Source organism: Xyrauchen texanus, chromosome 2 (genome assembly GCF_025860055.1).
Source record: "Xyrauchen texanus isolate HMW12.3.18 chromosome 2, RBS_HiC_50CHRs, whole genome shotgun sequence".
Lineage (NCBI taxonomy): Eukaryota > Metazoa > Chordata > Actinopteri > Cypriniformes > Catostomidae > Xyrauchen > Xyrauchen texanus.
The window spans coordinates 25767954-25781419 of record NC_068277.1 but is presented as its reverse complement, the minus strand read 5'-3'; the positions used below and the strand labels follow the sequence as shown (position 1 = coordinate 25781419).

Sequence of the window (13466 nt, the reverse complement as noted above, 5' to 3'; positions counted from 1 at the left end):
GAATAAGTGTGTGGTATTGTTTAAGTGAAGTAGCCAGGGACATGCACCAACACAAACAGATGTTCAAACCCACTCAGTAACCAAAAAAGGCACTATTTTTATTCCCTGGCACATCTCAATAATTGGAACAAAGAATTAGTGTAAGCAATACTCAACAATGTCACTTAATGGCTATGGGCAGTGCCTGAGTTCAGAATATAATCAAATTTTGGATGGCCAAAGCCATGTATGGCAGGATTTACTTTGCAGCCAAAAATAACCCATGCTGGCAATTTCCAAGACAGGAGCAGAAAAAGAGGGTAGAAAATTGCTTCCAGGGCTGCACACCAGACAAGATTATACCCAACTCTTTGTAAAAGGAAAGGTGAATAGGACCCTAACACACACACAGGGAGGGAACAAGGGCAAACATTGGCTTTGGGTCTAAAGGTAGGGGGTGAAGATTTCGAGGAGAGTGAGCAAAGCTCCATTTAAATGTTTGTGGCCAAGTGCTGTGGGATTTGAGAAAAGTGAATATTCCTCTCATCAATAATGTAGGTGAGAGGAAGGGGAGGGGGAGGCCTGCGGATGCTCAATAGGTTAATACACTGGCCTTTCACCCTTTGATTCCAGTTTGGGAAGTGTCAGCACAAGAATATATTTTATCTCCTCACAGACTCCGTCAGACTGCAACATCTGTCAGAAACTAGGTTATTAGTGAGGCCGAAATCTAAAATCAAAATCTGGCCTCTTTCCAAATGTGGAGCCTTATCATTACATGGCTTGTGAATTTCAATTTTGAAATGTAAAATTAAAGTAGTTAAACTTATTAAATTGAAACTTATGCATAAAACGTAACTGTAAAAGTACAACTCAGTGTTGTTCCAAGGAGGAAAATTCCACAGGGATAAGAAATAAATAATAAAGTAATTGCTCTCTGTAGACAATAATACATTTAATAAATATTTGAAAACAGCTTTTATATCACTGATGGGACGTCAAAGGAAAAAAAAAGACAAATAGAAAACAAGCAAGCAAACACTAAAACATTAATATTTTACACATGCATCTACAGTAGACTGTTCCATCTCAGATGCCAGAATGGAGAAAATTTTAGAAAAAATGGAATTCACTGTGCACGAGAAGGTGAGAGAGAGGGAAAGGGATGCAGGCCATTCCATTGTGTTTAACGGACACACAGTATTAAAAGATGAATTGATCCATCTGTAAGCAGCACTTAGCCCCACTCTGCAGCTCAGTCGTTACACCGGGATAAATCAATATTTAATATCACCCACCAACAGCCCCAGTAGATGTTTTTAACCTCTCTTTAATCCCATTTATGCTACCTTTCCAGAATCTTCCATGTAAGCTTTCACTATGATAAACTTCCAAACAGCAGACTGGAAGGCAGTTATTAAAGGGCGACCAGTATTTATGTCAGGTGAGGCGACGCACTGAAATAGTAATATTTTGAAACTGACCAAAGTGAAAGCTTTTATCTGGAACACTTAGATGCATTTTTCCAGCGTAAGGCGTGAGCAGCAGGCACAGGCCAACTGTCTGTCTCCTGGCAGTCGTGGCTGATATACAGCAGGCTGTTAATTAATGTTTTGTACATGGCTGTAGTAGTGCTTCCCATGACATGTAAAGTGTCCCCTCAGAAACATATTGGTAGAGGGCATTGCTTTATCTTTATATATTGAACTAGCTTTTAGGTTTTAATTAAGTTTTCTAAGATGTTATGTAACAATAATCAAAACTGATCAAAATTAGGCTGAGAATAATAATTGGCTTTATGAGAATTAGCAAGCAGTAAAATTTGTTTGAACATCAGAGACAAATGGAACATATGAGGAGGAAAATATGGCTTCTTTTTGGCCTCTGGTTGTTTGTGACATCAAGAAGTCTGTTTAGCTTAGCAACAGACTGAGGTGGAGCAGAATTTTTTATATCATCAGATGCAGACAGGCTTCTGAGAGAAGTTACGGTACAAAAGACGTCTGCCATTTTCTTCCATCAGATTTTATCGCAAAGGTCATAAACGTATATTCTCAGATACAAGAGCAACTGCAAACTCAGACAGGGGGGGAAAAATAAACAAAGAGAAAGGCTTCGTAAACGATACTTGACTGACTTCAAAAAAGGAAGAAATCTTTGTGATGTGCTCAGTAACCTATAGCAACAGTGATAACCCAAACATAACAGTCATATTTTCACACTGATAGAGCACCTAATTATTATTTGTTGGTCCCTCCTCTGCCCTGCCAACTGCCCACAATTACCTTGCCCTTACATCAAAGTTCTTTAGGGAAAACACATTTAGCTGCAAGCTTAATGTCTTTTCCTCCAAGGCAGGGGGCTGGGGGGAGAGGAGGTGGAGAGAGACAGGCAGCCTCCAACCTCATTTCGTCCCCACTTAGAAAAACATACAAAACCTACCTGAGCTGAGGTGCCCAAATAACCCTGTGAAAAGGCAGTGCCGTACAATCGTGCAAAGACAAAACCCAGGCCAGACAAAAGAGAAGGAGAAAAAAAAGCGTTAAGCTCTACCTAGTAGGAACAATGCAGGCGTAGATGTGTATTGCCTGTTGACAAATGTTCCTTTTCAGCCATTGTTGGAGCAACATTCATGTCATGTAGTGGCATATTCTTGTGTTTGGCTGACCATGAGCTAACCCCAGAGTGATTTTGGGAGGTAAGGAACGAAGGAGAGGATAAGTTGAGGCTGGTGTAGATAGAATGGGAAAAGGGAGAGGGAGGGAGACAGCCACAGGTGATGGCTGCATGTTCACATACCGTATCCACCTCCAAAGAACATGAACAAAGAGTGCAAAGTCACGAAAGAATAGCGCATAATACAGTAGCTTAGGGGATATCTTCGTTTATAATGGCTTTGAGATGGGCATTGTGTTTGAGAAAGCAAGATTATGACTACCACAATGCCTTTCTGAGCAGTAATGAGGTAAATTGCTGTGAGAAGCAGCAACAATTAAAAAATTACCCAGTCCAGGGAATTCACAAATAGCTATTGGGATTCTGACGATTTTAGTTCAATGCTGCTATTATGCTGCTGTCTTATTAGAGTGGAAACAGTGATCTTCCACTCTAATAAATGGCATTATCAAAGTGCTGTGATCTTTATTGAGGGCACGCATTGGTCTTCCTTGGATGCCACCCACATCAGGGGAAGATGTCTTTTGCCCTGACTTCTAAGTTGGTTGAAAAATAGTCCCTCTTACTTTTTTTACATATACATTGACCTACTTTAAGATGCTGGTTGAAAGTAATCAGGTGCTGAAAAATTAATGAGCTTCCACTCCCAGTTCCTGCCTACGTCTTACAGCCAACTGGCAATGTGGCATCACTCAGATGGTAGCAGTGCCTGTTTTTCTGCTCCTTGACTGACTCATTGATTGAAGATATTTTTAAAAGGAATCCCTGGGAGAATGCATGCTCCCGGTACAAAGTGGGCCTGTCCCACACCAGGGGCTGGAGAGGCCTGCCTGTATGCTTTAATTGGGCAGAGACATCATAGTTTGAACCTGCGCAGGCCAGGCACCAGAGGACCGCAATGGTCCTAGATCACGAATGCAAACACATCTACCCTGCCAATGCCAATCAAAGGCGCTTCTCTGGACGTGCTTCAAAGACCTTGATATGGTTTTAAAGATCATCTCTGAGAAACACTGTGGGCTCAAGTCCTTGAGCTTTGGTTGCTGTGCCATTAGGCGAAAGGAGAATGAACAAGAATTGGTTGTTTTGAGGGTGTCAACCAAACTTGTTTTACAATACATTAACATATTTGCAAGATGCTTTAATGTAAAGCAACTGAGAGCCCTATTTTAAGAACGCAAGCATTATGCACATGGCAATGCCTTAAGTCAGAGGCGCAAAGTCAATGGGCATGGCCATGAAGTTTTTGTATTTTCGTACAAGCATGCCGGTGCAACGTGCAAAAGGTGTGATAAAATGCCATTAGGTTCTTCTCTGGTTATTCAATTTCTGCATCCTATTATATAGTCCATTCCCTTAAGCACCAAATATTTAAACAAAGACTAAAGACTAAACAGCGACATTAATAAGAATTTGGTAGTGTAAATGGACTCAGGCATAGTTTTTCTGACAACGGCACGCTCCTTTTATACGCATGGAAAATTCTCGTCGGAATGTAGATGTACATGCTGTTAAATAAAGTCATTATTATTAAATCACTTTTATCTAATGGCACACTAATCATGGCTAGTATATACAGTGATTGTATCGGCGTACACTTCACTCCTACTGATCAATTTTGATTTTGAAAAATTGTATTCATTTATTGAATCACGAAAAAATAAACCAAAACTATTTCTACATTCAAATTACATTTCAAATGAAACGAAAATAAAATTAAAATAATGAAGAGGTAAAGAAAAACTATTTAAATCCAAATATTTAACTCTCTCCAACTTGTTCCACTGGCCCCTTTTGCAGTGACTTAAAAATCACTGTACGACAGGTGGAAAATTACTAGTCAAAATTAAATCATACATACTATTGTGAATATACAAGAATAATAATACATATAAACATAAAAATAAAAAACACAACTCTCATATGTTTTTGTTTCAACAATCGGCCTCAACAGTGATTTAAAGGACATAATCTGATGTTCTATACTTTCAGAATTTGGACATGAACTTTATTACCCCCTGCTGGTGAAATCTCAAACTGAAAATCCAGAAATTGAATTGTGACTTTGCGTTGAGTTATTGAAACGTCATAGCGCCAAATTCTTAGGAAAATAGCCATGTCCAGTTGCATTTTGCTCTGGCATGACAATTGCACTTAGAATTAGCACTCTCATGAAAATTTGATAAAATGTTGTGCACAGTCGTAGCGTGTTGCGTTGCACTGTGCTTTACACACTCACAAAAATAGAGCCCTTACAGTGCATTCAATGTATATATTTTCTGACTACATATCTTCCCTGGGAATCGAACCCACTACCTTATGCTAACATCATGCTCTATCAGTTGAGCGACAGGGAACTAATAAAGATTTGATTTTGATCAATTGACATCTGGGACATGGGCCCGCTGCATCAATGTGCTTAAATTCATCCAGCTGGGACCCAAACCTACAACCTTTGGCTTAGGAGGCCTTGCCTTATGTATTACACAACTGGGGTTGTCAAACTCACCTTATCAGCCCTGCAGTTGTTCAGGCCCATGCCAGTGAGGGCACACAGTTTGGCCTCAATGCCCTGCTGATGATGCTGTAGCTGCTCTTTCTGAATCTGCTCCCTCATCTTCCTGGCTTCCTGGATGGCCTTCATCACAGCATCCTGATCTCCGAACAGTGTTGTTGAGCTCAGGCTGGACAGGATATCTGTGGAGACAATCACTTGGTTATGCAAAAATACAACAAACAAATGCTCAGGGGTGCATTTTGAAACCCAATATAGGAGGTCTTGTGAGTACAGTGTGCATGTGTGCACTGTAAGTGTGGCCAACTCCATGTGTGGGGGAGCAGGAAACGAAGGGAGCAATCTCAGTGTGTGTCGCCTTTCTGTAATTAGCGGATCAAAGTGAGGTGAGGCGGGATGGCAGTTAAATCTCGGAAATAGTAGAAAAACAAACACCAAGCCTGTGTTCAAAGCCCAACTCCAAGAGAAGGAGGGAAATGAGTGCTGCTCAGCAACACAGTGTAGTTTTAATGAAAGACTGTTTTTAGTAACTGTTACTAGCAGCTTCCAAAAGAAATCTTAATATGAGAGATGAACTACAAGCTTTGAAAACAAATATAAAGCAATAGCATCCGTTACTCTTTACTAAGGCAGTTAAACTGTCTGGGTCTAAGAGAGATTACGAGTTGGGAGTGTCAAGTTTATTGGACTCTCTGATTTAACACAACAAAGAATTAGAAATATACTATTAGTCTCTTAATAAGAACACTTTAATAATTATGAATGATTACACCATATAAATTCTAATGATAAAACAGAATGAATACTAAAAGGAGGGAAATTTGAAAGCTTTACCTAGAGACGAGCCACGGCCCATTCCTCCAATTGGGCTGGGGATACCTCTGCTCTTGGAAAGGTGGTTCGGGCTGCTCTTGCTGCCTGGGAAGAGGCTCTGTGAGGGGGATGTGGGGGATTTGACCAGCTCAGCTGTCTTGGGTCGGGCAGAGAGGTTGAGGGGCTGTGTTCCCTCCTCCTGTACATAAAAAACACAAAGCTTCTGATAAAACAGAGACGCCCTACAGAGATATGATTTCCACCTAACATAAAAGACAGTGCACCATAGGCTATTATTGTGGACTAATTAGTCCAACTCCTCCAAGACATGGGATCTGTATTCATAGCCAGGCTCTGTGCCATGCTGTAGCTCATCAGTGTAGCGAGGGCCAGGCTTTGTTCAGGCTAATTAAAACCCACTCTGTCTGAGTACACATCTTTATCTTCTCACCTGCTCTCAGGCAGAGAGAAACTGCTAAACGCTAATACAGCCTGTTTCAAACAAATCCAATAAGGCTTTCAAGCTTGCTCTTGGCTGTCATTGGGGAAAGTGTGGCTGAACATTTATTGAAATATTAAGTGTTAGCTATTGCTACACACTGTCAAAAATAGAATGTGTGTGTGTGTGTGTGTGTGTATAATATATATATATAAAATAACTTAAAAAAGAAATGTTTGTGCTGACTTAAAATTTTAGGTTGTGTAACTTAAGAGTGATAAAGTTGACTTAAATCAATATAATCAATATACCGAGTGCTTGAGTTTAAAATATTATTGCTACATAAGAATTAACTGAAAGTTAAAACAACCACATCAACCAACATTAAAATAAAAGCAGCAAGCAGTAAAAAGAAAAGTCTACAATTTGCATAATTTATTCTTACTGCAGTGCATGCTAGTAATCCGAAAACGTGAATGTGATGTGCATAGATCATTTGACTTTTTTATTTCAGCTAAATAGTTTTCCTAAGTTCAATTACTTATCACACGTTCAGCCAACAAAAACCTGGATAATTGAGTTATCTCAACAAGATTAATCCAGGGCAGTTATTCTAATTCAACATTTTAAGTTATGATAACTAAAAGGCAGAAATACTGAATTTTTTTACAGTGTAGTACAGTTGAGATTCAGGGACCTTCATAACGTAACCAAATAATGTTTTGTTTTTGGTAAATATATATATATATTTTTTAAATGAATAAAGTTTAGCGTTAGGGGTAGTCTAACATAATAAAAATTGGCTTAATTTAAGAACAATAGAAATCAATGGGAGGTTCCCACCCTGATAAAAACAAATGATTTTGTGTGCATATAATTGCATGATTGTAAATAATTAGAGTTGATAATGTTTAAACTATAACACATTCATGAGAGAAAAAAAAATATTCCAGCTTCATCAATCCAGGAATAATTTTAAAAGGGCATCTCATCATTAAAGATGCATTCCATCAAACAATTAGTTAGCGCTAATGTCCTTTTGAGAAACTGTATGTATGCTAGAAAACGATTTCACTGGCAGTGTTGACTGTCCAAACAGATGGGCCAAATACAGCGACTGCCCCCAGCACTTTAAAAATGGCACTGCCAACAACGGTTTGTCATTTAATTATGCTTCAACAAGACAAACAGACAGATTGCTAGCTAATTAAGCACATCATATCTACATATGGAAGTAGCGGGGCAAAAATCTGGTTTGATTTGTTTGATCAATGTTAAGATTTGAAACATAACGTATCTCATACAACATGTGTCAGATAAATGAACAGAAATAAAGGGGCTAACATGTTGACTTTGCATGTCTAAATACATTTGCCTCACTCTATGTGGTTCAACTCTGCCTCAGTGTAATTGCCAATGATCTTGAGGTATGCTCTAAAACAGTGGTTTACCTTTTTTTAAATGAATGGCCCCCTACTTCATTCCCTGGAGGGCTAAATCTGGGGCCTATAAAATGAAAATGTGAAGACAGACTAATAATAAAAGTGGTATTGTTATTATATTTCAAAAATAAGTGAAAAGATCAATAATATTGCATAGCCTATTTTGTCCCACTGAAACGCTCATTCTACATTACAGCATTTATTTTGAGTTGGATGTAGATGTAAATTTACTGGTATCAACAACAGTAAGGTTATCTATAACATCTATAAAAAGTAAAAAGTTAACACCTAATTTATGTGACTAAATTATTCTAACAGTGTGAGTTGGAACTCCTTTCATCAGGTTCTTATTGATACAAATTCTGATACAAAGTCTGTCATCTCTTGGAATTTAGGAAGGCAAACAAAATCAGTTATATTTTTTATAAGAATTTACACATTTCTATGTATGTATTTATTTTTATAGTTTTAACAGTGGTATTTGTAACAAGACACGTAAGCACATGGAAGCATGATCTTCTTTCTTCACTACTGTGGTTTGATGTAACATGATTTCTATAAAACAAAATATGGCATTTTTGTAATTACAGACAGTAGGCCTACTCTAAACACATGTAAAAACAATAAAAATGAAATACAAACATTTAAAAGTTGTAACAATTTTTTTTTATATATATTTCCTCACTCCCTAATGTAGCCTATGACAAGAAGTTATATGATAATATGTATTGTGAATCTATTTCTGCTTTATGTACAGTTAGTGTTACTATAGAAAATTCAAGGGTGGTCATGCAGAATTCTGTGCCGAATTTGTGGACAATTATCCGAGGTGCGCTTTTATGCACTCGAGACCGATCTGTGAGTCAAAACGCACCTGCTTTGCACTCATGCTGCTCTGTCCATTGGGCCTTATCTACCTACAGAGCCACACAGGTGCATTAGCGGAGGTTGTGACTTTGTCTATTTGACGCTGCTAAACCAGATCCCTCAGATTTGTCATTAGACTTAGTGTAATTACATAGAGTCTAGATAAACATTTTAATGCAAATGAGAACCTGACGATAGATTTGATTAACATGACTGATAACCCCCCCCACACACACACACACACATACATATTTGTAACCTAACCTCTCTACTTATTTGCTCTCAGCGCCCCCTGGTATCCTTTGAATGACCACTGGGGGTGGGGGGGTACTGCCCTCGTTGAGAGCCCCTGCTCTAAAAGACTCTGAGATGTTGATATGTGGCAGTGTTCTCCAAGGGCACAGTTCCAAAAGCCTTGGAGGTGCCGCTTAGCTGAGCAGACTGAAAAGGATTACAGCGCTACGAACACACTACTGTTCAGCTCAATGTTTTATCCCCGATTCTACTGTGATATTAACCTAAACTTTTCCAAATGTGCAAGTGTTTTAAGTTACAGCCGCAGCACAAAAAAAGCAGGACGATGATGTATATGGCCTCCACTTGGCGCTGAAAACTGGTGGAAACCCGCCATATACTGCGTGTACCTAGTGCTGATCTTATAAAATAAATAAAAGGGAGTCATCACATCATTTTAGCCTCATCAATATATTTAGATTATGTGCCTGTGATGTCATTGCCTTTGTTCTGTCCAAGTAAAAACAAAAATAATATATATATATATATATATATATATATATATATATATATATATATATATATATATATATATATACACACATACAGGAAAATGTGGCCTCTGAGATGAGAAGCCATGTGTTCCAAAAATTGCTCTCCAGGAGCAGGGAAAGCCATAGCAACCCTGTCCACAGAGTTATGCTTGAGAGAGCGGGTGCCTTGTAAAAGCAGCTCAGATTGATGGGCTCGGAGCAAGATGAGAATCAGCGCTGAACGCTCACTGTAGTACCTACCACAGCTGATTAAGTGTACAGGGGGAGTGGACAAGACTGGGTCAAGAACCACTCCACTTGCACCACACCAGTCTGGGAACGTACCTTCACTTGAGTGAGTGGGGTAGAGGCCCTCTTCTCGTTTTTCAAGCCAGACGGGGAGATGGACCCACCAGAATTGTGGGGCTGGGGCAGCAAAGGCATCTTGGCTCCTGGAGAGACCTGCATGCTGGCCAGATGGGCAGCGTAGAGTTGCTGTATGGAGAGAGACAAACCACAAGATGTTAGCGTCCAAAGCCAGACACCATTCAAAGCCTTTCTTGTCTTTCTCTATCTCCCTCCTGCTTTTCTTTTCCCCTTTTCCATCCCGGCATATAAGCTCTGTCAAATGTTTAACTGTATATCAAAGCCTGGATCCAGAGAGAGACAGCAGCCCAAAAAACCACACAGTGATGGCACACATTCAAGAGACTTGGAGCCACTGTTTTTTCCACTCATCACACAAAATTTGCAGACTGAAAACTAGCTGCTTCTAAGATCTAATTACCCCCCTCTCTTAAGCCTCTTTTTCTTAAATTGGTGCCTTATTGAGTCGCTACACAGACACCTGAGCTTCCCCAACCTTCTATCGCACAGCACACATTCCCTTTAACAAAGTTACACAAACTCAAGGTAGTCAAATTTCCACGAGTTTCCATTTATCAAAGGCATTCAAAATAAAAATCATGTTCTTCTGCTCATTTTCATTGGCTCATGCTCAACACACTCGCTAACATCAGCAACCTTCCAGTGGTATGAATTCAGCAGGCTGAAGGGCTGCATGTCAATCACCTATCGTAAAAGTGCAGACGAAAGTGTGCTAGAAAGGGTTAGATTTCAGCTCTGAGACAGATTGTCTGTCATAACCTATTGAGAATGATTTTTACTTCAACAGATTGATAATTCCTGCACAACAGGCAGAGAAAATAAAAAATAAGTATTAACTGCACTATTAAAACAATTCTACACATTAATCAAAAGGAACAATTAAATATAAAACCCAGGGTTAGAATGTCAAATTGTACAAGGACGCATCGATGTTTGTTTAAGAGCTGTGTATTATTCAGACACTGAGAACAATTGTGAATAATTTTGATGCTCTCTGGTGAGAAGAGATTGATACACACTTCTGCTTTCCCTCAGGCAAATATTGAATAGAAAGAAGGTAAATGCTTAAATTGTCTTTTGTCTTTCTCATTAAATAGGAGGCATCAGACCAGGGTCAGAAATTAACCAGAGCAGAGTGCATAATTAGAAAAAATACCTGTTGGTAATACCTTGGTGAATACCTGTTATTTTAACTGTTATCAAAGATTTTTAATATTTCATAATACTACAGTAGGTTTGAGATTAATATAGGTCTGTGTACCTTCGGATAATTTGTTTTCTCATTTTTGTCTTCAAAACGGAATAACCAATAAACTGACCGTTATATAAAAGCTTTTATTTTTTATTTTTTTTGTTTCATATAAGAACTAGAAAAACAAGTTTTCAACTAAATTTCTCACTTTTCATTCAAGCACTTAAAATAAAATAAGTGCACAATCTTACTTCTGATTTGCACAAGTGGATGGACATGACACACCCATTTCTACTGATTGGTTAAACCTGCAATGTCATCTGCTTTTCCTCGTTCCTTTTCTTCAGCATAAAAGCCTTTTCACATGGGACATGGCGAGTGCTAAATCACCGCAAGTTTATCACATTGAGAGCAATTTTTTACAGTCAATGCATTGGTCGTGATGTGGTTTCAGGTGTGCACGTTGCCTGGCAACAGTCAAAAAAGACTTTATTTTGCCCAACATGTCTATCTGTATACATTTTTAAATGTGAAATATCAGAGGGGATGTAAATTTGTGTCCATATACAGTATGCTATGTGTTAAACAGAACAGAATGAACCTCAAATGTTTAATGGCTACAAATAGTTTTAATTTTATTTTTAGGATACAATATCTAACCAGGAACTGATTGAATAAAATGACTCCCTTATCTATTATGCAGTTGTCTCTTTTTAACATCTGGACTATATGATCTGCATAGAGACAAGATGTTACCTTCACTATATTCGTTTAACCATTACACAATCAAATATTATTTATGGACAGCGAATGTGTTTAAAACTTAATGGGAATTAAGTAAAATAATTGTTGTACATAGCCTAAGTAAGGCTCTTTTAGTCACAATTTGATTATGGTTTTTAACATTATTACCCCATTATAATAGACGGCCTTATTAATATTAGGCCTATAACCAATATAAGTGCCTTGGACTTTTGGCTTGATGTAGCTTACCAGCAAAGTGGTTCTCTAAGACCAGGTTGGATTAACAGGCAACACTTTTAATACACTTTTGGTGTAGCCCTACTACATTTACCTTTTTGATAAAAAAAGTTTAATAAAACAGATGATCAATTACTCATATGATCAATAATTAATTACACTAGATATTCATGCTTTCAGCAAGAGGGGCCCGTTTTCAGGTTTAGATGAGTAGGTATAATGATTTTGTTTATTTTTTATTTTTTTTATAAATCTAGCAAAATGCAATTGCATGTCAGTGAAAGTAAATCAGGAACAGAGTATGTTTAGTTGCATTTTATTACATAAATTCAATAGAAAGGCGAGCAGGCTTTGGATAGGTGTTAAGTAAAGAATTGCGCGTGACTCACACCGACAATTAATTTGACATTTGCCGAATAAAGACTGGAAAGCAAAGGTGAAACTGAATGGGAAAAAAAATTGAAAGAGAGAATAAAATAAATAATAATGAACAATATGGGATGAGATCCTTCCCTCAAAAAATCCTATGGTCATTTTGTGTTCTTTTCCTGCAAGGTTTGTTCACATTAAATTAACATTTATATTTCCCCTTATGTTTCCCCTGCAAATATTGGCTTGATTTAATTATCATTAATAATAGCAGCAACAACAATAATGACCAGATAACAAAGTATATTTAGGTAAACAGTTAGGTCTGTGCACAGCATCCCAATTTACACATTTCCTTTTAAAAATAAAAAGGCACTGCCTACCCATCCTGCGATGACAAAAGCAAGATGGTGAGTTCAATGGTTGTATCCAGGTGTCCATTGCTTGATGAGATTGCAATAAACATGCAATAGTCAGAAGTGATGAAAAATATGATAAAAGTAAATGATAAAATTCTATCTGCAAAAGCAATCGGTAAACTTGAACTTGGTAAACTCTTATTTGCAATGAACGGGGTTGAGGATAAACAGATGCTGGTGCACATTGACCAATAAGTGGAAACAGGAGTGTCTGGCTTGTCCACATGAACAAAACAAATATTCAAGTTATAATCTTGGTTTATATGCACAAATGAATAATTTGTTTTCTTGTTTTTTCTATTTCTTTTTAACTTGAAAAACAAGCAGATACAGCATAAATTGTTGTGATGTGATAAAGAGAGATAACGGAAATGTGATAAATGAACAGTTTATTGGTTATTTTGTTTTGAAGACAAAAATGAGAATCAGAAACCGCTTTATTGCCAAGTATGCTTACACATACAAGGAATTTGTCTTGGTGACAGGAGCTTCCAGTGCACAACAATACAAAACAGCAACAAGACAGAGATAATAATAAAAATAATAAAAAATTCAAAAAAATTGTGTTTTATAGAAAATAAAGTATATATAGAATACACAATAAGACAATATATATATAT

The 13466-nt window shown here is 37.8% G+C and overlaps 1 protein-coding gene across 10 annotated transcripts in view; it reads right to left on the bottom strand.

Moving 5' to 3' along the window:
- The window catches only part of LOC127655298 (transcription factor SOX-6-like), a 184305-nt gene that overhangs the window by 21312 nt on the left and 149527 nt on the right, over nt 1-13466 (bottom strand). For all 10 annotated transcript variants that reach the window (XM_052143064.1, XM_052143083.1, XM_052143091.1 and 7 more), the window contains 3 exons: nt 9844-9993; nt 6005-6182; nt 5165-5352 (listed from right to left, as the gene is read on the bottom strand). In XM_052143064.1, the coding sequence (XP_051999024.1) occupies nt 5165-5352; nt 6005-6182; nt 9844-9993 (516 nt within the window). The remainder of the gene's footprint in view (nt 1-5164; nt 5353-6004; nt 6183-9843; nt 9994-13466) is intronic.